Source organism: Cupressus sempervirens, chromosome 9, assembly GCF_028749045.1.
Source record: "Cupressus sempervirens isolate cs-2001-9-10 chromosome 9, ASM2874904v1, whole genome shotgun sequence".
Classification (NCBI taxonomy): domain Eukaryota; kingdom Viridiplantae; phylum Streptophyta; class Pinopsida; order Cupressales; family Cupressaceae; genus Cupressus; species Cupressus sempervirens.
In genome coordinates, this window is record NC_143126.1 from 378,715,671 (window position 1) to 378,743,371 (window position 27,701).

The following is a 27,701-nucleotide window of genomic DNA, read 5'->3' on the forward strand; positions in this document are numbered from 1 at the left end:
ATGACATGAAAAGCTGGATGCAGAAATATCCTCTCTGGGCTCCTCGGGTAGGCGATATCGTCGTTGCCAATTTCGCCATCTGAGGAGGCTCTTTATTAGGGAGGAGGATCCACTGTAAATATAGCCTTATAATGGCTTCTTCAGCAAGAAGGCTGAGGGAACTCCAATCTCAAGCAGGCAACAGGACGTGTGTGGATTGTTCACAAAAGAATCCCCAATGGGCGTCGGTGTCCTATGGCATCTTCATGTGCTTGGAATGCTCAGGGAAGCACAGGGGCCTCGGCGTCCACATAAGCTTTGTGAGATCAGTGACAATGGATTCGTGGTCTGAGATCCAGATCAAGAAGATGGAGGCAGGTGGTAATCAGCCCCTCAATTCCTTTCTTGCCCAGTATGGTATTTCAAAGGAAACTGACATTGTTTCTAAGTATAACACTAAAGCTGCAGGTATGTATACCGATTTCTTCTATCTCTTCCATTGCTTTTAAGAGACGAGGCCAGATGAATGTGCTATTTTCTTAGCTAAACCACTCAATTAGTGGTTTTTGTGATTCGAAATGATCGAATACTAAATTGACCATCTGTAAACACTGGATCATTATCATTATCGACAGGGATTTACAGGGAGAAGATTCAGGCCTTGGCAGAAGGGCGGCCGTGGAAGGATCCTCCTGTAGAGAAAGAAACTATCGGAAAACCTCCATTGGGTCATGGAAAGGATACCCAACCAAGGAGTGGAGGAAATTCTGGATCTCGGTGGCAGGGCTCGGGCGGCTGGGATAGTTGGGATGGAGATGATAATTCAAGTTCGGGAGGAGGTGATATAAGGAGAAATCAGTCTGCTCAAAGCCTTAGAGATAACGGTTCAGGCAACGGAGGGCCGATCCGATCCAGATCTTCAGACAATATTTACACGAGGTCACAATTGGAGGCCTCCGCTGCAAACAAAGAGGATTTTTTTGCTCGAAAGAGGGCGGAAAATGAGTCTAGGCCTGATGGGCTTCCCCCATCTCAGGGTGGCAAGTATGTTGGGTTTGGATCTGCTGGCAGCTGCCCTCCTCCATCTAGGGCAAATCAAAATGATGTTCTGAAAGACACTGTTTCTGTAGTCTCTCAGGTCAGTCTCACAAAATTGTTATTATTGATTGTTGTCTGATGCATCATTGCACTTTTCACTGTCCAGAGTTTATTTCTCTATGTAACAAGAAAATAACTTTTATTGAATACAACCGACAATGTTATAGGTCTACCGATACTAGACTAGCTAATAGCCGGAGATAACTTAAAGGTAGCCGCAACATATTGTAACATCAAGTTTCTGATTTTTCTGTAACCGAGGAATGACTGCTAACCAACAAGTTCAAGGACATATGATTGAAGTTCCGCCAACTTTTCTTTCTTTCTTTTACCTTAGAGTTTGTTTCTGCACTACGAATTAAGCTTTAAGGAATCCAGTGCTTCCTCGCCTTTTTCCCTCGCCTTGTTGGCCTCAAATTGAGGGTGTCAGTTTCTTGAATTACTTCCTTCTTCTGGCCCACGTGAATATTGATTGAATTTTTAGTCTACTTATGATCCAATATGTGTGTGAGAAGAGTTGTATAGTTTCAGATCTCATGTTAAGATTTTAAAGATTATGAATGCGAATCTTCCTTTTGATCTCATTCTTGGACTACCATTGTGGATTTGTTGCATGTATACACTCTGAGCTGAGTTATTGCCCTATAACTGGGTATACATAGAATATTTGTTGGGACATCATGTGTTGTTCAGCCTAGTCATTGAATAAGTGATTTGAAAGGAATTTATCAAAAGTGATACCCACAGTCTGTGTTGAGACATCATTGGTTGTTGAGATTTTAGTTGTAAGCATAGTTACACCGCCCTAGGGGACTGGGGGACGGTGGAACAGGGAGGGAAGTTTCCAGAACAGGGGGACAAAGGTGCCTTAAATTGGGGATGGTTGGGGGATGGCCGGGGAATGGTGGTGGGGGACCGAGAGGGGGTTGTGTATACTATACATATAGTACTTAAAATGCTAGTTACGAAAAGATGTTTTGTAATTTAAGATGTAAAGATGTAAAAGAGTAAATACTTGAACATTGCATTGAATTAGATCATTGAACATTGAACATAAATAGTCAAATCAACAGATAGTCAACACCGAGATGTCCCCTATCCTTGGTGGAGGTCGTGGAATCTGGTGGCACCGTTGGAGATGGGGGAACGGAGTCCCCAAGTCTCCGGTGCGTCCAAGTCTCCGGACATGGGGCAAAAAGAGGGGGGACATGCCTCTGTGTTACTATGGTTGTAAGTGATTCATAAGGAACTAATCATTTTTTGTGAAAATTTCTTAGTTGCGTGAAGTTAATGGTCACAGCGTTTTTTGAACATATCACATTTTTCTCTTGGCTTTTGATCCTCTGTGGAACTTCCAGTTATAATTCTCACCGGATCTGAACATGAATACGAATCAGGTGACTTAGGCTTTTGGTTGATATCTTGGCAACTACTCCAATTGGTGTTGTTTATTATTATGATTTGAAGTTTAATTGTTAACTAGGAATCAGGATTATGTCAGTACTTTTGTGTTCATGTATTATGGTGTTAATTGGACATTATTGTTGTCCTTAATCTTTACAGACATTCATGTTTGCTTAAAACATTTTTTTAATGAATTAGAGCTATATTTTAATACCATATTAAAATTGTCCAGTCAATCCTCATTAAAGTGCAGGCAGAATTCACATCCCCAAAACCATCCAAACCTGCCTAGCCTGGAAACAAAGCATTAAGTATGATGTGACCTCCATGTTTGTACAAAACTTGATGCCAAAAAAGGAAACAACTGTTTAAACCAACACTCTGAGATTAACATAAAGTTTCATAGAAAACTCAAAATTAAACAAGTGATGCTAGAAAATCAAGCACAGGAAGGGGGTCCTTATCATCAGGATCACCCATCTACTTGTGAGAGGTGTATTTTCTCTCTTCTTGAGGCTATCTTGCGGCTGTGAATCCTAACTAAGTATCAGGCAGAATCTGAACACTTGTTGGAGGCAAAATGAAAACCACAAGGTGGAGAGTTTTGCTCTGGCTCCTGGGGGAGTCACCCTAATAGCTGAGACTCGAGAGGATGTAAGAGAGTGTTAAGCAAGCAATGACCGTCCACCATGGAAGCCAGTAGGCCAAGATCAACTGGGAGAAGGTTGCCCAACTGGCAGCAGAGAAAAGCCTCTTTCCAGAATGGTGCTGAATGATTTCAGAATGACCATTCTGTTGACCTTGGTGGGGATTTGCATGGAAAGGGTGAAGAGTGCAGAGCATTCACAGCACTACAGGAGCATTCTGTTGGTGATCCAACCAAGTTTGAAGATGCTCAACTTCAAGAGCCACTTTATTGACCTGAATTTGAATCTGCCTGAGAACATTAGCACCCATCAATACTTTGGAGTGAAAAAAAATTGGAATCAACTTTGGATTTAGTAAAAATAGGAGAATTTCTCTCTTTCTAGATGCAGACGAGAATTCCCAGTTTGGAAGCAGACCCCGAGTAGGGATAATTTGGTTGAAAATTGGCCTTATCGCCTATGTTACCCCAGGGCTTTCAGAACAGGGGATGGGAAAACAGGTGTCCACGATGGAATTTTTTTCCTGCATCAGGGGATGGCAACGAGACAGCTATATAAAAAACAGGGAAAATTTAAAAGATCTAGCAAATTTAAAATATATAGGTAAATTTCTAATGTTCATATGAAAACATGGATGAAGCATGTTTTTATACAGATAGAACCTTAATGTATAACGTTTGTGTTAAATACTTTAAATTGAGAGTTCACATTAGAGTGGAGATCGAACAAGTCAATAAATTCAAGCATTCTTTTATAGGCAGCTAGGGGGCAGGTTTCCGGAAGTTTCCAAGTTGACGAGACAGGTCAAATTATGCTGGGAACACCTCCCCAGGTAACACTGCTTATTGTCCAACTCAACATTGTGCCAAGTAGAAGGCATAAGGATAAAGGGGATGTAAAAAGGCATGAATCTGTTGCTGTGCTATTTGTGCATGAGCACAGAACCAAAAAGGGTGCAACAGAGTTTCAGGTTGCCTAGATGGGCTTATGGGATTATCAACAGAAAGATGGGTAAGATGGTTGCCAACCTTAGGCAAAATTAGTGACCTTGGGCTTCACAATTTTTGTCCCATATAAAAGATGGAAGATTAAGAGAAAATATGTAAATAAGTTTCTAGGGTAGATTCAGCAAAAGCCATCTGTATTGTTTTCCAAAGGTATAATTCTGGAAGGGCATATCCATATGCCACATACAGTGTTTCCTAATTTGTTTAGAATAACAGAAAGTTTAGAATAACATAGAGTTCGAGCAACTATATGTTACTTGAATTGTCATCTGGAAGGTTTCATTGTTTGCATGGTTCAAATCAAACTCAATCCTGGCTTATAGCCAAGAGAGCCAGGTGGAATTCACCTTGGGATATAAATCTTGGATATGCCTAGCTCCTTTTCTAAAATTTTTTAGAGAGTGCGACCAAGAAAATCTCTCAGCCAAAATCTTATTTTGAAAAAAATGGTGGGAGACCACTATATAGATTGTTGTTGGATGGGTAAAACTTGAAGTACAAAATGTGTTCCTGTTCCACATAAGACATGACTTCATGGCATCCTAGCCTACCATATACTTTTGGTAACAAAACTGCCTTTTTTTTAAGTAGGAATGAGAGGAATCACAAGGAAACTTTGATACAGAGGACTAAACATAATACAGTTGCATGTTAATATTGCCAGACTTTATCATCATCACAAGCTTTAACAACCCATTTATCACAAAGGTCAATCCTAATGGAATTCCTTTCTATTAATATCAATAAAATCTAAGCATGTAAAGTCAATAGGAAGGCATTGGTTATCTCATGCAACTTTGTGAAAGTCTTAGATACAGATTGAATTGGCCCATAGAAAATGTGGTAGATTGTTATGAAAACTTGGTGGGGACCTAGCATGAAAAGTGATTGGCATGTGTGGCAATACACACGCATTTGAGAACATATTTGAAACTTACCAGCCATTTAAAGAAGCTTGGTAGTCTAGTATACTAGCTAGTTTTCAACTCCAGTAATGACATACCTCACAATGTAGATTGGCAAACATGGATAACAAAGTGGATTCTCAAAAAGTGGAGAATCTCTCCATGGATAATAATATACTTTCAACCGAAAGAGTTTAGTCAATGTGAAGGTGGAGAAAAGAATTGCCTGTACAATTGCATTTTGTTCAATTGCATGTTTGAATAAGAAGGCAAACAAATTAAAGCCTTCTCAATATTATCTTCGCTCTCAAGCAACATGCAGAACAAGTTGTTGACAAAATGATCTTTAACTAATTGTTCTAAATTGTTGCTAGGAAGGGAGATTTCTTTAACTTGTTGATGGAAGGTGACATTGTCAAGTAGATAGCCATAGCCTTTAGCAGCCAAAACATATAGTGAGGGACCAAGAGAGCAAGCTCTGATGTCCCCTATTTTGAAATAGGTTTTAATGATAAATAATAGTAATAAAATTAAAATATAAAAGAATAATATTAAAATTTAAAATAAAAATAGTGTAGTTAAAATCTAGTTAAAACTTTCCTTCAAACATGAGATATAAAAGGGGGAGGAGAACTTTATTTGAAAGGGGATATGGAGGAAGGAAGAAAGAATGAGGCATAGGAATTAAGGAAAGATTAGTGGAAGAAGAAATAATTGGGAAGACAATAAGGAATTGACTCCTTCGAAGGCAGCAATGACGAAGGGTTGTGATGCCTTCAAAGGATCATATAATAAGGAAAGGTTGTGACTCTCTTTTAGGGCAGCAATGATAAGTCTTGTGACTCTTTTAAAGGGTGATTATAATGAAATATTGTGACTTTGTCAAAGGGAAGAAATGATGAAGAGTTGTGATCCTTTTGGAGGATGGTAATTTTGAAAGGTTGAGACCATTGCAAAGGGTAGACATGATGAAGAGGTGTGACTCTACCTCACATTGGAAGATATAAAGAGGAGAAGGTTTCTTTTGAGGAGGACACCCAAGGGAGATCAATTTGGGGAATAATATATTATTCTCAAAGGTAATAATGAAAATTGGTGATTTGATTCTTGTGAAAGGTGGTGACCATCTCACCATTAAAGTACAAAGGAGAATTCATTCCAAGCATTGAAGGATCACTTATCAATCATCAATCATGACTCCATGAAAACAAATTCTTCATCCATCAATCATTAATCCCTCTTGAAAACAAGAAAACACTCAACCAACAAGATCACACAAACAATCATCAAATCCACATCAATCATCACTTTAGCTTGAGATCAAGAAAACAAACAATTTGGCAATCAAATCAGCATACATTTAATCACCATTCATTGATATATCAAACCAAACATTCTGTACATCCTCACTTATCAATCATTTGATTTATGATATCGTTATCATCACTACCTCAAATTGCCAATCAAGGAATTGGATCAGATCTGGATTGAATACAAGTTATCTGCATTTCAGAATACAACAATCTTGTGCTAGAGCAAATATTGTGGTATGCATGATGGAGATGTTGTTTAACTTAATATCTTCTTATGAATTTGGTATAATTAATGATGTGAAATGCTAATCAATTTAGATGCTTTATTTGTTTATTAAATTTACTTATTCTCCTTCAAACACTCATGTAGAGGTTAGTAAGGAAATACAAGTAAGGGAGAAAATATGGATTCCCCTTCTAAGTGGACCGCCCTTTGTTGGATGGACTCTTTCCTCTCACTTGTGGTCTTAGTTGAGGCCAATTAGGGAACATTACACAATTTTTCTAAACAGACCTAAAATGGCCAAACTGATTAGTTTGAATGTACTTAACCATAAGACAAGGAGAAGCTCCTTCAACAAGCCTTTGAACCGATTGAAGAAAGTTGGAGGGAAAGTTAAGATTACTAAGTATTGCTAGGAGTGCAGGTCCACTCAATTGTATCGTACACTTTCTCATAGCCGATTTTGACAGAGATATTTTCAGTCAAGAAATACATCTGCTAGCTTCTTTGATGGTTTGGATTTTTTGGGTAGGCTTTGTGCATGTGTACAATAAGAAATGGCGATCAAGGGGGCTAATCGGATCTCCTATTGAATGTTAGGAATATGAAATCTCCTCAAGGCAAATATGATATGCCAATACAATATCTATGCTTTGAAGGTTTCAGTTCCTTTTGCTACTTGGAATGAAGGAAGAGAGATAAAGCTAGAATGCAAAACGTTTAATTATGAACTTGCTGAAGCTATAAAAAAAATAAAGATGGATGTAGAAGAGGATTTCTGTGCACTTGGAAATAAAATAGGAAGTATGTTGCTACAAATCTGAATTTCCAACAGTTTGGACCTCACAGACACCTGTACTTACTAATATGGGATATCCCAAGTGATACTTGCTTGTGATCTGAATTTGAATTGATTTTGGAGGGAACAAAAGATTTCTACTGTTATGTTCTTGGGGACGTAATTTTTCAAACATTTTGTTTCCACTGATTTTGCTTGAAAATATTTGCAGTCTTCCTGTTAGATCCTGTACTTCTTGGAATAGTTCCAACAGCTACGCCACATGTACATACACAGAAAAATGGGGAAAATGTAATGGAAAGGTCTAGTTATCAACCTTGAAAATGAAATAGAATTGCATTCAGGAAAGATCAATGATATGAAATAAAAGCTAGATCTGAATTGTGAATTGCTATATACCTTGATGGTGCAATGCCTCTTTAGATGTGATCACAAATGTTAATGAAATAGCCTGAACTCCACAAAAACCCAAAAAAAAATCATGAAGATAAGCCTTGTGTAATGGATGTTGTAGTTTGTCACAATGCTTGAAGAAGAAGAATGCTTTGAAGACTTTACTTGAAGACCTTGAGAATGCGTAGATGCCAAATTGTACAAAAGATCTTGAAATCCAATTGCTTGATTTCTTGCTTGATAATGGTTGATTGATGATCAAATTAGGAGAGATATGCTACTTATATATACCTCTCACTACATTTCAAGATTCAAAATTAAGCGAGGCCAACCCCAAGACCCAATTGCTTAGCAAAACACTAGTACAGGGCTTTGTGTCAAATTTGAGCCATTTTGGGTGGGAAATGTTATGTTCCTAGGAAAAATAAGTCCAAATTTGAACTGGGTGTCGAGATGATAACGTAGATGCGAGATTATGAAGCACAACTAATGTCGAGGTCAAAAAGGAGCGCATGCCATAAATGGTGGCAGAGGACCTAGGTGACCAAATAAATTATTGGATTGGGGGAAAAATAGAGGAGCACACTAAGAAATAATGACATGCTTCAATTTTAATCAAGATTGGAAGGAGAAAGGACTAATATTTTAATCAAGTGTCCATTTAGCTCCATATGAGATCCTATTATAGGAAATACACTAAAGTGGGTGCTAAATATTCTTGAAATCGTACACTAATTGAGTGCTTACAATTTAGGATGGTACAACATGCAATGCTTGAAAAATTCCCTTGAAGACCTGGGAGATTAAGGCATCATCTACTTGTGACTAATGGTACTATTTGGACACTTGAACTTGCAATGGTTAGTGAAAAGGTACCATTGCAACCCAAGTGCAAAGTGGGTTGTGGTTTGACCTAGGTGACCAAATAAAGTATTGGATTGGGGGAAAATAGAGCACACTTAGAAATAATGATGTACTTCGATTTTAAACAAGATTGGAAGGAGAAAGGCCCAATATTTGAATTTAGGTGTCCATTAATTGCCATATGAGATTCCATTATAGGAAATACACTAAAGTGGGTGCTAAATATTCTTGAAATTGTAGACTAATTGAGTGCTCTTTCAATTTAGGATGGTACAACATGCAATGCTTAAAAAATTCCCTTGAACGCCTAGGAGATTAAGGCATCATTTACTTGCAACTAATGTTACTATTTGGACATTGAACTTGCAATGGTTAATGAAAAGGACCATTGCAAAATAAGCACAAAGTGGGTTGTGGTTTGAGGGCGCACATACGTAAACCTTGTGATGAATCCTTGCTAGTTGGTAACTAGATAATCTTAAGAAATGGGATGGCATTAGTTCACCAAGTTATCCCATTTATATCACCATAATGGCAAAAGGTTCTAGACATGTTGGATGTGGACTAACATGAACTAATGATGAAGAAGAGACACATTTATAAAGAGTTGTGGCTTTCTATCTTTCGTTTTGAAAATCCCTTTGCAACTAGAAATGAAAGAGAAAATGGCTAGAAAGCACACATTTGGAAGCTGTTCAACCTATTGAGAATAATAGCTGGCAAGTTTACCCAACATCGTAGCACAGACAAAGCACGATATGACTCTTTTCAAAACCATTATGCAAGCTGGACCATTTGTACCAAATAGGAGATCTGTTTTGGGGGGATAATATTGGGTTTGTAAAGGCCTCATTCATTGCACAAATACAATCACATATCTTTCACCATTTTTCCATCTCATTGGCAAATGGTCTGGCTTGTCAAATGCTACCCCAACCATATTGAAGTTGCCTTTAAAGACCTTTAAAGACCCATTGGGACTAGGCAGTTATTTCTCAAGCCAACACCTAAGCAAAGTCTGTTCAATTGCAGCATTTCATGCATAGATATTAAAGCTTGTTAAATGCTGTAAAGATTTCATAAAGCCTTGTTAAATGAGTTGTAGCCATGTATAAACTAGTGAGTGCCACATGGTATCACTAGAGTTATGTTACATCCATGTCCTTGCTCATGATTACTTTTGAAAATTTGAAGCAAACAACACATAGCCATATGTCACGACCTGTAGTTGATACGAGAAGACAATCTTGACCTCTTGAAGACAATGAGTGCTAAAGAGCACCTCTTTGTAAAAGAAGTAGCACAATGGGTTTGTGGTGTGGGTTTGTTGGATTCTTGACATTCCAAGAGACAGATCATGAAGAATAATGGCCCAAGGACATCTCCTTAGAGTCCAACATGACATATAGTTGATACACGCAAACCAACAACCTTGATCTCTTGAAGAGCAAGAATGTTTAAGAGAAAATCTTTGTTGAAAAACTTGCCCAACGAGTTTATGATGTGGGGTTTTTAGACTCCTAACATTTCAAAAGATAGTTCATGAATATGGATGGTTTAGGGATGTCTCCTTGCAGTCCAACATGTCACATAGTTGATATGAGAAAACCAACAACCTTGACGACTCAAAGAGTTTGTGGTGTGGGTCTGTTAGACTTCTGACATTCCAAGATGCATAGTTCCTGAAGAATAATGGTCTTGGCCCAGGGGCATCTATTTGGAGTCCAACCATTGCAATGCAAATATTTTTTTCTGTATAAATCAGCTCTAATTTTGTTGAGAAAACTCTCCAAATTGCATGTGCTGCTTTCTAGAGACATATTCCCCTTTTGTAACCTCACAAATAGGGTTGCATGAACAGGTTGCACCCTATGGTAGAGCAGCAGTTTGAAGCACCCCTTTGTAGAGGATAAAACACTCGTAGAGTGGAATTATAAAATGACTGATGTTGGAGCATCCAGGGGTGTTGGCATTACTGCATCATCCAAAAATAAAGTTTATTATTAATTTTGTCAAGGTTAGCTGGTTAAAATTAAGTGCAAGCATCTATAGGTCTCCATGTACCTATGAAAGTGTGCAAGAGGACATAGGAGGTTGAAATTGTATACATTTGTGGCCTATGTCTAAAGGCAAATGTAAATTTTATGAGTGGGCACATTTTCTATTATTTCTAATGTAAAATAAAGAAAATCCCCATCTTGGTGTGGATTTCAAGAAGGGGAAGAGTCATGCATTCTCATGTATTGGTGGTTACAAAGAAATTGGGGAAAAACATCTCTTTAGGTGGCACTTTGGAAAATTGAAGAGACACCACCTTAGGTGCCATCCGAGGGAAGTTGACGAGTCATCTATTGGCTATGTGTTGCATTTCTTGATTGCTATGTGTTGCTCTCCAAGAGGGGGCGTGTGATTTCCAAGAAGCACAAGAATGCTATATAAGGGAGGCTTGGGACGGTGTTTAATGATTCCTTGTTGAGTTCTTTTCTTTAGAGAAAAAGATAGCAGCTAAGGGGCATGGAAGATTAGCTTGTAGCTCCAGCATGTGGAGTTGTAAAGCCTGAGGGGCTAATATACTTGATGAATTTGTATTTCATTTTATTGAGAAACAAAAGGCAAGTTGTTTCTTGCAAATTTGTGTTTTTTGCATGCGTTTGGGGTGTGCTAGGAGTCCCTTACATTAATGACGGGGCTTTCTAATGTTTGGAATCTTTGTTAGGGGATTTGGTGGTATCTGGTTGTGTTGCACCATTTAGTTGTCTTTGTTAGTGGCATTACATTGAGAATGGACTGTGGAGTCCAGGCCTTGGCATGTTTGGATTGAGAGCCTTTATTGTGTCCATTGAGGAGACAGCAACATTGCTGTAAACTGGTTAAAAGGAAAACTTGGGATTGAACCCACACTGGCATCTTAACAGCCTAGTAGTTAGACGCCACAAAGATCTCTACATAGCAAAGGCCATGTTTGAGGGCAGTCTGTGCATGGGTACCTTCCAGAGAGTGGAAGAGAGAAATTCCTTTAGTTAAATTCTACATGGTATCCAATTTATTGCAATGGGGGAACCAAGCTTTATTAATCTAGTCATGTTGCATGCTTTCAGATGGAATGTGGCCTTAGGCCTGCAAAAAAGCTCATACAATATTAAACTGCTCTAACAACTTGCAGACATTATCAAAATCTGGAACACTTTTCAGAGTGCATGCCTTGTGGAACACTTGGAACAAACTTGCAAGACTTCTTTACAGGTGGTGCTGGTACTCCTTGTAATTTGTACTGCATCAGCATTAATAGCTGAAGGGAAAGGTGTGAGCACCGTTAAAAGACAGCTAACTGCTTTAAGGGTCAGAAACCCTTAGAGCTTCTTCAATAATATTTGAAAGTGGTGTGATGTGAACAAACAAAGCAAGGGAAGCAAGTATCATGCCAAGCCATCTTCTCTATCTCTCTCTGTCTCACACACACAAATGCACACACACATACACACACACAAGCATTATCCGAGAACACTTTTGGATATACCTGTTAAACAGAAAAAAAAAAAAAACAAAAAACAAAAGAATCCTACATTTCACCCAGCAAATATAGACCTCATCCTTAATATATTGCATGAAAATAAATCCTTTGGTATTTTCTGTTTCTTGCTTTTGTTTTTTGTTTGAGTTGATATTCCTTTATTTTATCTTTCATGCCTTCATTTCATGATCTTTAATAATGGTTAAGTTCTGAGTATCTCTGATGTGTTTTCCTATTTATTCAGGGAATTGGTCGTTTGTCGGTAGTTGCTGCAGCAGCTGCACAGTCTGCTGCGAATGTGGTCCAAGCAAGTACCAAGGACATATCCTCGAAGGCAAAGCTTCCACACTTTATTGCATTTTTGAAAAGTAGTTGAATACTTGATTTTAGCAAAATTGAATTCCTGTTTCATTTGAAATTTCTAAGAGGTTCAATGTATTCAAACTAATGAATTGAAAAAAATGTTTGTAAACAAATGAAAGTAGTCCAATTTTGAGATTACAACCATAAAGAACATGAAAACAAAGAATGAGTTCATAGTTTCAATTTTAGGACAAAACACTTTCCTGTCATCTTTTGAAGTAAACAAATCCAAAATAAAACATTTTGCAGTTCTGGAGATGATTGTTTCTTAACATATTGAACTATTTACATTTAATTCATCTATATCTATGTTACTGGTTTTTACTTGAGACACCCTGGATCTGGTTACGATCTGTTTGTAGTTTGGTTCCTGGTGGTCTGGCAGGAGTTACAATCAGCATGCAGTTTTTGCACTGTGCGTTTGCCCTAGACAAACCTGGGTGAACCCACTCATCCAACAAAAAATGAAGGATTTTGCAGTAAAACTTGTGGCAATTAGGTTATTTGTCTTCAAAAATTTATAATTAATCCTTTATACTGGCAAATGGTTTTTCCTGATTCCTATCCATGGCTGGTCATTTCAGTCCTCTTTATAGACCCTGGATATTGTGTTTAGTTTTCCTTTCAATCCTTATTTGGGCAGAGTGTTTTAATAGGTAAAAGCTGTTTAATTCTGTTAAATATAGTGGATCTCTGATGGATAAACAATTACAAAATAATGCTTGGAGATAAGTTCTGAATTAAATTATGCAGAATATAAGTACTTATCTCTAACTGTGATTTGCAGCAAAAATCTTTGACAGTCTTCCTCCTTCAGCAATGATTAATGTACTGGATCGCTGTATAACAACAGAGATGAAGCTGATAACAATAATATTAAATAATACTGATATTTCTCTGCAGGTACTCGGATGCCTTGGATTGATGCTTTTCCCTGCAGCAGTGAGCAAGTATATATATAGGCAGTGAAGGACATGACTCCAAAGAGTAATGTCCCTACGTGGCCCAAGAGCCATGTAGGGACATGCCTCTTCGGAGGCATGTTAGTTACTAATAACTGCCCAAAACAAGTTTATAATCCATCGCCCGATAATACATCAAGAGCTCGATAGTAATCAACACATGATAAAGGCAAAGCACGGGGTATGAAACCCAATACAAGCAAGACGTTAAAGTTGCTGATAACATGAAGCCCGACCAATATAAGTTGGTCAACAATATGCTTTTCTTTACTGTCAATAATCCTGATGCATGACACAGGTGTAAGCATATGTATATGTATGCATACATTAATATGGATATATGTACGTATACTTATATCTGTGTGGTGCATAGCAGACAGTGGTAGCATAATTCTGATGCTTATATCTCTGTGATGCATAGCATATAGCAGTAACATAATACAGATGCTTATATCTCTGTGATGCATAGCAAACAGTGGTAACACAAAAGATTCATGTTTTGCTTCTTCTGACGCTAAACATTAACAAATTCATTGCCAGAATATTCATATGGTGATGTACACGCTCTCAGAGCTTGTTGAATTGCATTTGAAGCTCATTGAAATCTGCACCTTTTGAGCTTGAGAAATGGATATGATGTGTATATTTTATAATTATACACTATACCCATGTTTAAAGATTGTCAATATAGAACTAACATATATATTTAAAAATCGGAAGTAATATATTTATTATTATGTAGAACTTTTTGTTAAGATTATAGCTACAGTCGGATTGATTTAATCTTAACATACAATGTTGATATAATATATAATATATATAATATTTAAAATATATTATATATATATATATATAAAATACATATGTTATATTGTGATTTATATTGTTAATATATTAACTAATAATGATTAATCATAGAGACATTCTTCATGCGACATGTCTCCTACTCTTTTTTTTTAATTGATTAGACTGCAGGAATTGGGTGCAGCATGGCCCCCCCCATAAACTGCAGTTCGCCAGGTAAACTTTTTAACGTGACCGGTAGCGCTGGCACGACATGCCCACCGGTACCACGGGGACGGGGGAGACTAGAACCCGTGACCATCCCCCTGCAATAGGGAAGATTTAGCCAACCGAGCTAGGGCCCCCGCCCCCACATGTCTCCTACTCTTATATTTATAAAAGATTGGGATTTGTATTTGGAATACACTTATAACAATGGCAGTGTAAATACATTTGCAGAAACGATCGTTACAAAATTAACATGGTATAAGAGCTGGGCTGCAAACGTAAAGAAGTAACATTATTGAACCAGAAAGAATAAATTACTCGTAGAAATTGAAAGGATATATTCAACATCATTCATGTCATCCATGTCATTGAAGAGGTTGTCGCCAAACTACACTTAATCATAGACCAGAGTCTATGGTTGAACTTAGTAAAGAAATATACATGAAGACATGAGACACTAGAAAGCTCAAGAGCATGCCGATCTTACTGGTCATGCTAATTGCTTTGAATCAACTACACATGACAGGGTGAAGTCACCACTTAATCTGAAAGGAATGTCTCCAATATTTAACTTCAAGATTGATGATGTAGAGGGTGAGTTTGAGAAGATAGTGGAGGCAATAGCAACGGTGACAGAGCTGATATCTAAGAAGCCACGGGGACAATTATATAAAAAGATGAAGGATTCCTTTGGTATTGTATGGAGCATGACCGCTTCTGTTAAGCACAAATCACTGGCTTAAATAACATTTGCATTTGCATCATCTTTAAGAGATTTGCATTGTTTTCATTGAATAGGGATCACCCAGGGCTCATTTAACACTGAGCTCTTTTATTTGTGTTAGTTTTTTAATGGGAAAACCCAGTCTGGCAGATGACCTGTTTCCATCTCAATCCTATAATTCGAGTTTGAAGAAAATGAATATATATGACATTGATAGTGGTACAATACAGTCCTTGATAACATTTGGTATTGAGCCTTGCACCAGAGTAGTTACAATAGAGGAGAATAATATCAAATCAACATATCTATAGAGATGTATGTGTACATGAAAGAACATCTAGTGTTCGATACGAGGGAATAAAATGAAGTCTTATTGCTAGGCAGAAGTAATATTTTGGTCATTCGCATGAGAGAATTTCGAGCACACCGTGTAAATGGTTCATTAGAGATTTCTGGAAGGCATCAAATATGTTTTAGTAATAAACAATATATACTCAGAAAACTACCAAGATCCTCATAATCAATTTCAAATGGGCTCAACAAAGTACGCAAAGATTTTGGTTATTATGTTTCTGCTTCTTTTGGTGATGATTCGATGAAGAAGAATGTAATAATAATGGAGGGCATTGCCGAAGGACTCACATCATCATGAAGACAATTATTTGGCTGCCCTCCATCAATCATCATAAATATAATCATCTCCATTTGTGGGCCTATTATCACCATGTTTATCTACGCGATGATTTAGCTTATCAACTCTGTGCCATAAATAAATATAATCTACATAACCTAGTTCCAAGGTTAGCAAATATTGGGATGAAGACTTTAGAGAACAACTTCATTGAAGGTTATCATATCATAAATTATATTATATAAGTGAAAAGCATAATTTTTAAGCATAGGAAAGAGGAGATTACATATCCATCTTCATATTCTTGACTAATGGTGTATGCCTGTAATAACATGATATAAAATTGAGTGATGGAAGTAGCGTCTTGATTGAATTTACTGTGTTGGAGTAGCATCGCTTACATGTGGCTTTTCATATCAAGTGACATTTTCAAAATCACAAAACCTTGTCTTAGTGTCAGATTAAGCCCCTATATCATTCATTCACCTACATCTAATTGATATGGTATCAACATAGAGTATGTGGTGGCAGACTACTCCAAGCATAGATGTCGATGATGCTATTAAACAACTAGCAATTTGTGAAGGGTATATTATTAGCCAAACCTATTGTGAGAGCTATGCAAGACAAAGACATATATATTAGATTGTTCTTAGGGGTTGGCACTATTAAATGGAATGAAGGGTTGGTATAAGTAACCAAGGCAACAGGCAAGATGTGGACCCTATTAGTGTAGTTTTTTATTTTTTCTATTTTGCTAGGTTTTTCCTACACTTTTAATAATCTCGCTTAGGTTAATAAAGCATGTCTTATTAGGTGAATGGTTGTGAGGTGTCACCTTCCTGCATGTGAGCATCCATTAGCTATCTTGGGAAGATACTTTGCTAACTTTAGTCCGATAGATGGTTGCTCCTCATTGGTTGGTGTTGTCACCTCCTCCCTCTTCCTAGCCTATATAAGCATGCTACCTGGCTTGTATTTGTATCTCTTGTTTTTGCATCCTCTTAATGCTATTTTGCTTCCAGCATTTGCATTACTTTTTTGGAGACTAACTCTATGATGCTATTTTGATTTTGTATAATTTGCATTCATAGTTTAGATATTTATTCTTTGCACTAGTTTTCTGGGTTATTAATCTTATCAGATTCTAACATGGTATCAGAGCTTTTCTATGTGCAAGAGTAGATTTTAGTTTCCTTATTTGAGAGATTGGGTGGGGGCAAATAAACTTTATTGTAGTTTTTTGAAAAACGAAGTATGCTCCTCTCTTGCATCTTTGGATGATCCTGAGAATTAGAAAAGTTTTGACAAAAACAATTTTTTTCTGGGATTTCAATCTCAAATCTGATAACCAACTTGCATATTTGGAGTTTTCAATCAGTTTTGCAGGTTCCAGCATGCCATTGATGGACTTAAGAAGCTGCTCCAACATTTGCATGTCATATTCTGGTTGCTGGGGTCGTTTTTTAATTTTTGGAGCCGTTTTTTACTGTTAAAGGCGTCTGATTTACACTACAGCAACATCTTCTGTACATCAGCAAGGAAAATGCTTTCTGGGTTTTGTTCGCAGCCTCGAAAAACCATCTGGGTATCTTTTAGATTTTGCATGCAAGCTGTATATTTTGCAGAATCGAGCATGCAAAGCTACAGCCATACCCTTTTCCATTGGCAGTCGCAGATTTGAACGCAGTTTTCAAATGTCTCATTCTTACTCATACGGACTCCGATTTTGATGATTCTTGTTATGAACTTGGCTATTTTTTTGTGCTCTATCCACTAGTGGAGTTGTTTTTTGATTTTCATGCATGAATTCTTCAGAAATTGCAGATTCTCAGCCGTGACTGTGCACAGTTCTCGTTTTGAAAACTTCGGAGGATCATAACTTTCTCATACGACCTCGTATCGAGGCGATTCTTTTTTTGAAAGTGCATGATTTTTTGAGTAGATCGCAGTGGTGCTATTTGTTTCCTTGATTATTGTGCCCAAGTTTCACTTTTAGCATATGCTCTTCATGAGGAGGCCCTGTCGGTTTTTCTTCCATAACTTGAGCATACGAACGTATTTTTCCAATCCGAAAAATGCATCAGAAAGCTGGTTCTGAGACGAAGATGATGGTACAGGTTTTTTTGATTTTTGCTACAGTCTGGTTGCCTGTTTTGGCAGTCAAAGCTAGATGTTCTATTTTGCCTTTCGGGAGCCATATCTCGCTCATTCAGACTCTTTTCTGGGCTCGCCAGATATCGTTGGAAAGCTAGTTCTATGAGTTATTCAGTTGCAGAGGTCTTTTATTCAGATTCTACTCTAGGTTCTTTCTCCTTCGAGTTTTGCACTTTCGCACTCTGGTGGATTACTTGGATTCTACAGGTCCTGAAATCTCTTCTTCTGTTCTTTTGGCTCACTCTTCTTTTTGACTTCTGAGCATTGTATGCTTCTATTCTGTTGCATTCCTTTTTTTGTAAACGCACTGAGATAAAGTGCATGCTTTTGCATATCTGGGATCTTGTACACCTTTTGTTTGTTTGTACTCGCACTTAGTTATAAAGTGCCATGGGGGGTTTATGATGTTTTGCCATTTTGTGCTCATCCACCTTTGTCAAGTGAATTTTTCTTCCACGACATTAGCCCATGCAGTGTGTCGGTGACACCGCCCTTTATCCTGTGCTTGTACTTCTATTGCACTATTGGTGTTCCTGATTCTTCTTCTTGCAGATGTTTTTGGCATTGCATTTCAGTGTTCCTGTCACCCCTCTCCCTGTTCAGCATTATGGGGGGGTTCACCTGTTGGCTCTATTGCTTCCTTGGTTCGGTTGAGTGATCTACGTATTCAGTTTTTGTTCCTATGTACTAGGCGGATGCTATGGCTAGGCACCTATGCATTTCGGTGAGATGGTTCATCTACTATATAGACACTCATTCATTCCTACCTTTGGAGGTCACCTCTTCGATTGATCAGCTCTTTAGACTTTGTCTTCTCAACCTGGTCATGCACTATTTCAGTGGGGGTTCCAGCAGTTTCTTCTGACAGTGTTTGCAGCTTCATGCTTCGGAGATGCTTCATGCTCTTTTTTTGTTCCTCTCTTTGGGACATTTCCTAGATTGGAGGCTTAGTTTCCTTCATCTAGTTCTTTTTCTTGTATTGGGTACCTGATCAGGCCTTGTTGCCGGGACCCATTTTCCTGCTTTCATAGCTTTGCTAGGTTAGCATCCACCTAAGCTTCGCTTATGGGGGGGTGTTAGTGTAGTTTTTTATTTTTTTTATTTTGCTAGGTTTTTTCTACACTTTTAATAATCTCGCTTAAGTTAATAAAGCATGTCTTATTAGGTGAATGGTTGTGAGGTGTCACCTTCCTACATGTGAGCAACCATTAGCTATCTTGGGAAGATACTTTGCTATCTTTAGTCCGATAGATGGTTGCTCCTCATTGGTTGGTGTTGTCACTTCCTCCCTCTTCCTAGCTTATATAAGCATGCTACTTGGCTTGTATTTGTATCTCTTGTTTTTGCATCCTCTTAATGCTATTTTGCTTCCAGCATTTGTATTACTCTCTTGGAGACTAACTCTATGATGCTATTTTGATTTTGTATCATTTGCATTCATAGTTTAGATATTTATTCTTTGCACTAGTTTTCTGGGTTATTAATCTTATCAGATTCTAACAGACCCATCACCGTGAAAGGAAAAGGTATAATTTACAAAGGTATATTTTATAAATGTAATTGGGTGTTGTGGTTATTAGTTAACACTATATAAATTTATATTTATATACATTAATTGGTGTTGATAAGAATGACATTATGTTCACATATAAGAATGATATTTGACAAATTTGATAGAATATTTGTTAAGCATAAAGAGAATCATTATGGGAGTATGTAAGATAAAATTTGAACATTAAGTTATCTTAGTTCTATTATTGAAAAATAAAGAGATGTTATGATCATGCGTTAAATTACTAACATTCATATTTATACAACCAAGTGCAATATACCTTGATCTTTTCCTCCGATAATGTTCTTGCAGAGAAAAAAAAATGGAGATTGAGATTCGGAGAGAGCTTGACATTGTCATTAGATGCAACCTTGAAAGAGAGGGAGAAAGTAGAGAAAACATGTATTTTGAAGAGTAAAACATATACGATCTCCTTAAAACTAAGGCAAACCCTACTACATATCAAAGTGAAAAGTGAGAAATATTCTACAAGGAAACTACAAGGACCCTGTTGAAATTGGCAAATCAGATAGAATCAAAGTAACTGTATTGAGGGAACATTACATACTCACACCAAAGAGATGATGATATGAGGAATAATAGCAACAATGGATCATTCATGGAAGTAGAACTTGAATACATTCCTCAAGATACAAATTGCATAGAACGAAATTATCGCTCATGAGAACTAATTATCACTAAATAAATACTATCACCCAACAATGTTGATGGAATGAGTGGGAATCTTACATTGTGGGGGATAATAGCCCATGTTTCATTCCCATTGGTTGACAAATGTTTATACAAAGACATCATCTTATTTGATGCATATGGACCTTCATTGGAGCAACTTGTATCAAGAACATTAATGTGCAGATAATTATTTATTATTATATTTACTTGCTTACTGTAGTCTCTCTCTTATTTGTAATTCTTCACATACTATAAGGGCTCGTTTGGATCATGGATTTGAGCAGGAATTAGAATTTGAAATTCTTAAAAAAATTTAATCCACTGTTTGGGTTGCAAAATGAGAATTGGAATTTAGGCAAATGTGGATTTGGTATCCCTATTTGAACCCCAAAACAAGAATTCCATATTTCCTCCAAAATACATGTTATTTGGGATTCCCATTTTAAATCCCATTTGTTTTGAAAATGATGATTCAAAATAAAGTGAAATTTAATTGGTTTGACATCCACATACCCATTTTTGAATATCAAATATTTGCAATTTATTTGCTTCAGCTATTAAGAAATTACAGTCAAATAGATGAACTTGTAGGTGACTGTGGAAAGCCTCCAATGGCCTCAGTAACAAATGCAGATCTGTTTGCGATAACAGCAGGCCCTGGAAAAATACCACACTGACAGATGTAGGGGGGAAACATTCAATTGATCAAGAGTATCATCACAACAGCAGCAGGTGTAAATGCCCAAATGGTTGGCACTTTCCTAGCAGTTTACACTTATATTCTCCAGCCACAACCTGGTCCAGATGAACACACAAAATCAGAGTTCCTCCCACACCAACAGTCAGCTGCTGCAAGCATTACAAGTGGAAATGCTGATGCCAAAACATGGCATGAGAAATAATGCCCAGGCAGGTACTACGAAGAGTCAAATTGCAGTTTCAAACCCATGCTAAACAATGGGCAATATTGGCGTGAGAAACCTGTAATCCCTTACCACAAATCAGTAATGCCAGACACTAAATACAGTCTTCCAATGTTGCAGAACAGTAATGCCAAACAGGAAATATTAAGGATGCTCCAAATTAAGGCATTCATCATATATTTTTTCCATACAAATTCGCTTTCCAGTCACAGAACATATAGTAAGGAAAGCACACTAACTCAGAATTCTTAATTTGAACCAAACAGTCCCAACGTATATCTGGAAACCGTAATCTAGATTTCAAGTTCCACAATCCCAAATCAAGGGTTCCAGATTCCCATTCCTAAATCGTATTCCAGCAACCAAACGGGCCCAAAGAGTTATTTGCCTTGAGCTTTTCCTTTGTATTTGAAGTTGATCTTGTAGGAAAATAAGAATGATACATTAGACAACTTATGACAATAGCTTAAAAGAAGTTGTGATCAGGCTGGATAAACTGAGGTTCTTGAAGCAAATATCTTTGATGATTGAGATTATGAGTACCTTTTTACATTAAGAGGGAGTATAACACTTCTTTGAAGGCAACACAGGAGCTTAGAGGATTAATACTCAGAGGGAGTGTAGAAATACATATGTGTGACTGCATGATTTTGATGGGCCTACTCTTGAGTGCATCATGAGGAATTATTGACTTATCACTAGAAAATCAGAAGATTGATATCAAATTTAGAGTGAGTCTGACAAGAATCCTTGGGGGAAGAGAGCCTCTAAGGGAGTAACTATCGGACCTGACTTCCCAGGATCATTGTTCAGAGGGAGAATTTTTAAGGTGCAATCTTTTTTGAATGATATCTTCTCTATGAGGAGAAGTTCTAACTGAAACTCCTTGTAATGCATTCTCTTCTGTGAGAGAAAATTAAGGTGAAAACCTTTGTACCACCCTCTAGCTGGGTTCATGGTGGTTACTATTCCACATATGATATGTAATGAAAGGTGACGATCTTTCTTTGACATATATAAATAGAAGGTAGCTGTTGTAAGGTGATGATCTTTCATTGATATATATAAATAGAAAGTAACCATTGTAAGGTGATGATCTTATAAATGGTAGACCTGTTATCATGACAAACTTCATTAAGTTGTCCTAGAGAGCTGGAAGTCATGATAACGAATGTATAAACCAAAAGGTAACCATTGTAAGGTGACAACCTTATCAATAGTTAATCTATCTCCTAACACCAACATGTGTAGGAGCAAGTGTTATCATGGTTCTTTGAATTAGATTTTGCCGGACACCTCGATAACCAATTCGTCATGGTTCTTCGGGCCGGATTTTGCCGGACACCATGAAAATCAATTTTTATGGTTCTTCGGGCCGGATCTTGCTGGACACCATAACTTTAATCTATCATAGACCACACTTAAGGTGGTGATCAAATCTTGTATTATAATTGCTTTAATTCTCTCTTTGCTAAAGAGGGAGTGTTGAGAAATTTAGCCTCGTAGTGAATTGAAGCAAATTCCATTTGTAATATATGTTAATATATATATGTGTGTGTTGATGGATTTATATTGATATCCTTAAATATACCATTCCAGGAATATCATATTGAGATGATATCCCTTCATATACATTAAGAGCATAATGTGTTCTATATCACACCTGTCTAACTAAGAGGGAGTGTTAAGATTATAGTTATAGTCGGATTGATTTGATCTTAACATACAATGTTGATATAATATATTATATATATAATATTATAAATATATAATATTATATCTATTATATTATATTAGATTATACATATATATACTATATATAATACATATGTTGTATTGTGATTTATATTGTTAATTTATTAACTAATAATGATTAATCATAGTGAGACATGTCTGCTATTCTTATATTTTTAAAAGATAGGGATCTGCATTTGAAACACACCTATAACAATGGCAGTTTAAATTCATTTGCAGAAATGATCCTTTCAAAAATAACACTTTTAAATTTACAAAGAAGCTTATCTCTGTTTGAAGCGTCAGCAGTGTCTATGTAAAAGTACGATACATATTTAAAATTGTAAACTATTCAAGTAAATCTTAGTTACTGTTTTGACACCTGCGACCCTGTGCAGCCATGCCGGGTTTTCCTGGGTGTGCTCAGAGTACAGGTATGACCACTGTATGCGTCAGGTGCGCCAGGTATGCTGTGCGTGCGCTATGTACCCAGTGTACCTGTGGTGCTTGGGGCACCCTGGGTGCATTCAGGGGTACTTGTGGCAAACCCACACCCAGGCACTTACAGAAGTGCACGATATAATTAAAAAAACAATTTTACACCTTTTTGTCAAAAACCCTAAAATGGCATGATATGATATGACATAGTATTGAAATTCCGAGCTATCAATTGGCATTTGCATTGGTCAATGATGAGGTATCATACTATCATATGTGTTTAGTTTTACAATTCTGTATATTTCTTTAAATTTTTTGGATATAATATGCACACACACACATGGACATACCCAAATCCATGCACCCATGGGCAGATTTTTTCTGCTCGTACCCATGTACTGGGCTCTTGTGCTGGTACCTGTACTGGCAATTTAGAAGTTTACATTTTTTGTTTATTTATTAAGGAATGAACTACAAATATTAAAGTATTAAATAGAGACAAGCTATTTATTTAGTAAAGGTTTCTTATTGTTAAAATTTTTTAAATGTAGACATTTAGAGAATATAATGGGAGTTTGGATTGAATTAGAAGTATGTGTGCATATATATGTTTTTATTTTAAAGAAACTCAGACCAAATCTGCAAATTGAACCATTCAACCTGAACTAGCATTGGTAACTTTATATATATATATATATATATATATAATGTGTATATTTGTATTTATGTGTGTGTGCATATAACTACACACACGTATGTCTCCTAAGAGGTTACATGGGCTAGATATTTAGAGTTTGAGCTCAGTGCTATTACAGATTAGCTAATAGTTAGTGATGAGTTTAGAGCAGGTTCAGGTGTGTATTTTCAGATATTTGTAGGGCATCCAAGTTCTATTTCACCTTCTTATTTCATCATTAATGGGAGATGATCATTTGTTTTATCTATTGGGATGAGATATCAAATAGATAAAATAAATACATGTATATTTGTATTTTATATTCAAAACAGTCTATCAAAACATCACACCGGCTGGATGTTTTGGGGTTGAGCTCATTGATAACAGCTTTGTTATAAGTTTGCAGGTTCAGCCGTTTAATTATAGAATCTGTTGGGTATCCACATCCATGAGAGGTGCTATGCAGTAGTTTTCCATTTAATAGACTGTTAAATGACTTCTCATAGGTAGTACAAATTAATAGAAATTTGTTTTTCTTTATATACCTTTAACCATTACTGTTAATGAGATTTCGTGATTCTAGTTCCTCTGGAAGTAGATTTTCTTGTCCCGGAAATAATAGTATGTCACTGAGAAAATGTCTTGTGTGTCGTTTCATCCTGTCTGTTGGACTTAACAATTGCAAATCAACCTAATCATTCTCTTTGCTGAACTGATTGGTGAATCACAGTAATTGTTCAGCAAGCATTCTGGCTTCTTGTTTAAGTTTTAACATGGGTTAGTCAAAGCATGTCCACTCTTTGGGTCTTCAGCATACTTAACAGATCTTACCGGATCTGGTTAGGTTACCATGATCTGGATATTTTTGATGGGAGAAAGTGGTTTGTATTAGTTCCTGTCAGGTTCTCATTGACTTTACTTTTAACGTTTAATTTAAAAAAATGAAAACATCTCTGTAAACCCATGTTGATTCAAGATCAAACATTGTAACTGTGGTTTTGAGTACTATTGTTGTGTTCATCCCATGTATAAATCCTCAGTTGCACCATAAGATTTCAGTTCAACTTTTCATTTGTTCGGTACCTAGGTTGTCTTGCTCTTGCAACCTTAATGGTTGTACATTTTTAGATCAAAATTCAAGTTTTGGCATTCCTCTTTGCAGAGGTGCCTGATACAGGCACCCAAATAATTTCTTTGTTATTGTTGTAATAGTGGTCAAATTGATTTTTTCTTTTAAGGTACAAAATGTGGCATCTGCTTTCTGAAATCAGAACACTTCTGAATACAGGTATTCACCTCTTAGATGTATTAAATAATTTCTTTGTTATTGTTGTAATAGTGGTCAAATTGATTTTTTCTTTTAAGGTACAAAATGTGGCATCTGCTTTCTGAAATCAGAACACTTCTGAATACAGGTATTCACCTCTTAGATGTATTATCAAAATGCATTAGTCTGTTTAGTCTCCTTTTCATTTGATTTTGATGCAGTTTCGAAAGGGTCCAAAGATCCAATCTGAATTGTTTTCCTCCCCTTTTGTTTCCTATAGATATGATGTACTATTTAAATAGAAAATGGCATTCTTTTCTTCGTACAATGCATTGCATTGTGCTTATCTTATATGTGTTATTTTTGTTTTTAATCACTGGTTGACAAGTTAGGAAAAAGTTTTGGTTTTTGCTTAAATAGAAGATAGCCATTACACAGGATGTTAAGGTGAGTTCAACAAGGAAAAAAACATCTAATCACAGTAACCTTTCTGTAGTTAATTTTGATTATAATCCTTGGGGAACGTCATATAATTTGTTTTATTAAAAAGTGAATCTTGTCAAGCAAAACATGGTCTAGATTCTGGATTTCTTTTCATTGTGTGAATACATGATGCAAAAGAGCAATATCTTTTTAGGTAGAGCCTATCTCTGTCTTAGGCCCAGTACTCATTGGCTGACCACAAATGCGGATAAACATGTAAACTAAATTAAATTTTTTTTTGAAGGCTATTTTAAATTCATCTTTTCTAAGTTGATATCAATCTACGTTAAGATCGAATTTATGTCATTTAAATTGTCTATTAAGCAAGTGAATCTTTTCAAGAAAACCATGGTCTTGATTCTAGATTTCTTTTCTTTCTGTGGATAGATGTTGCAAAAGAGCAATTTCTTTTGGGAAGACTCTTGCCCGTGTGTGCCTTAGGTCTATTGCTCATTGGCTTCCTGCAAATATGAATAAATATGTAAACTGAACTACAATATTTCTTACAGGCTATCTTTAAATTATCTTTTATAAGTTGACATCAAGCTACTTTAAGTTCAATTAAATGTCATACAAATTGTTTTCTAAAAAAGTGAATCTTGTCAAGCAAAACACGGTCTAGATTCTAGATTTGTTTTTATTGTGTGAATAGATGATGTAAAAGAGCAATTTCATTTTTTTAAACTCTTGCCTGTAGCCTTAGGCCTATTGCTCATTGGCTGACTACAAATATGTACATTTAATAAAAATTATGTGGCAGGCTATCTTATCTTTTATAAGCTGATGTCAAGCTACTAGCTTTTATGTAATAGCTGCCTAAATAGACGAGTGTGCAAAGAGGATTTCTGATATATGTCTTGTCTAAATTTACAGAAAAGTGCAAAATTGCAATCATTCTTTATATAATAATTTTGTTTCTTGTTGTTGTGCATAGGTTCGGGAAGGAGGATATGATCAAAAGGTTAATGAAACAGTCTCTGTTGTAGCTGCAAAGACTACAGAGATTGGTTCCAAGACATGGGGAATAATGAAGGGAGTTGTTGCGATGGCTTCCCAAAAAGTAGAAGCTTATGCAAAAGAAGGAGGAGTGAATTGGACTATAGGAGATTACCAAAGGCAAAACCAAAATGGCTTTATGAATGATGCAGATGGAGGAGATTATCGGGAGGTCGGGCGTGGAAGTTCCTCAGATCCTTGGGGAAATACTAAGAATAAGCAACAGAATTCACAGGACTTCAGGGATGGTGGTGATAAGAGCTCAGGTAAACAGTATTCTGATAATTGGGGCAGTGGCAATAGCAGTTTTAAAGGCTGGGATGATTGGGGTGACAGTCCTAAAGTGGAGAATCAAAATGATTCATTTACAAGAAAGACTGCTATTAAGGAGCAAGCAGTTTACCCTGTAAAAGTATCAAAGGGTGACACATCTGGGGCAGGAAGTGATAATTGGGCTGGATGGGATGATGTTCAGGATAATGACAAGGATGACTTTTTTCAGGGATCAACAGGTAGACATTCTGACAAGAATGGAGATGCAGGATCCTTTTGGTCAGATGCTGGTTTCAAATAGTTCATTATAGGTATAGCTACATTCTTCATGGTTTCTTGCATATTCTCATAGGCACATTAGTGTAAAGGTATGATGGGTTTATTTAAGGCTGTTACTCTGATACCGCTTCATTCCATCCTACTTCTCCCTGTTTCAAGTTCTGGAGTACAAATAAAATTAGAAATATGGAGAAGACAAAGGGATTGGAGACGGTCTTTAATTTTTGGAAGGATAGATTATTCATTGATTATGTCAAAGTAGATATTTGTAACATCACAAATGACAGTCCTTGGAATTCTTTAAGAGACTGACACCCTTATATTTTTGTACCCTAGAAGTTCAATTGTTCTTTTTGGGTTTGAATTCTATTTGATGGCAGTTCAAATTGTTTATAA

The 27,701-nt window shown here is 36.7% G+C and overlaps 1 protein-coding gene across 1 annotated transcript; it reads left to right on the top strand.

The window, feature by feature from the left end:
* LOC149538856 (putative ADP-ribosylation factor GTPase-activating protein AGD6) lies at positions 1 to 27,701 on the top strand. The gene is made up of 4 exons (XM_089800197.1): positions 1 to 447; positions 615 to 1,117; positions 12,388 to 12,477; positions 26,692 to 27,701. The coding sequence occupies exons 1-4, from the start codon at positions 132 to 134 to the stop codon at positions 27,325 to 27,327; spliced, it is 1,545 nt and encodes a 514-aa protein (XP_089656323.1). The 5' UTR covers positions 1 to 131; the 3' UTR covers positions 27,328 to 27,701.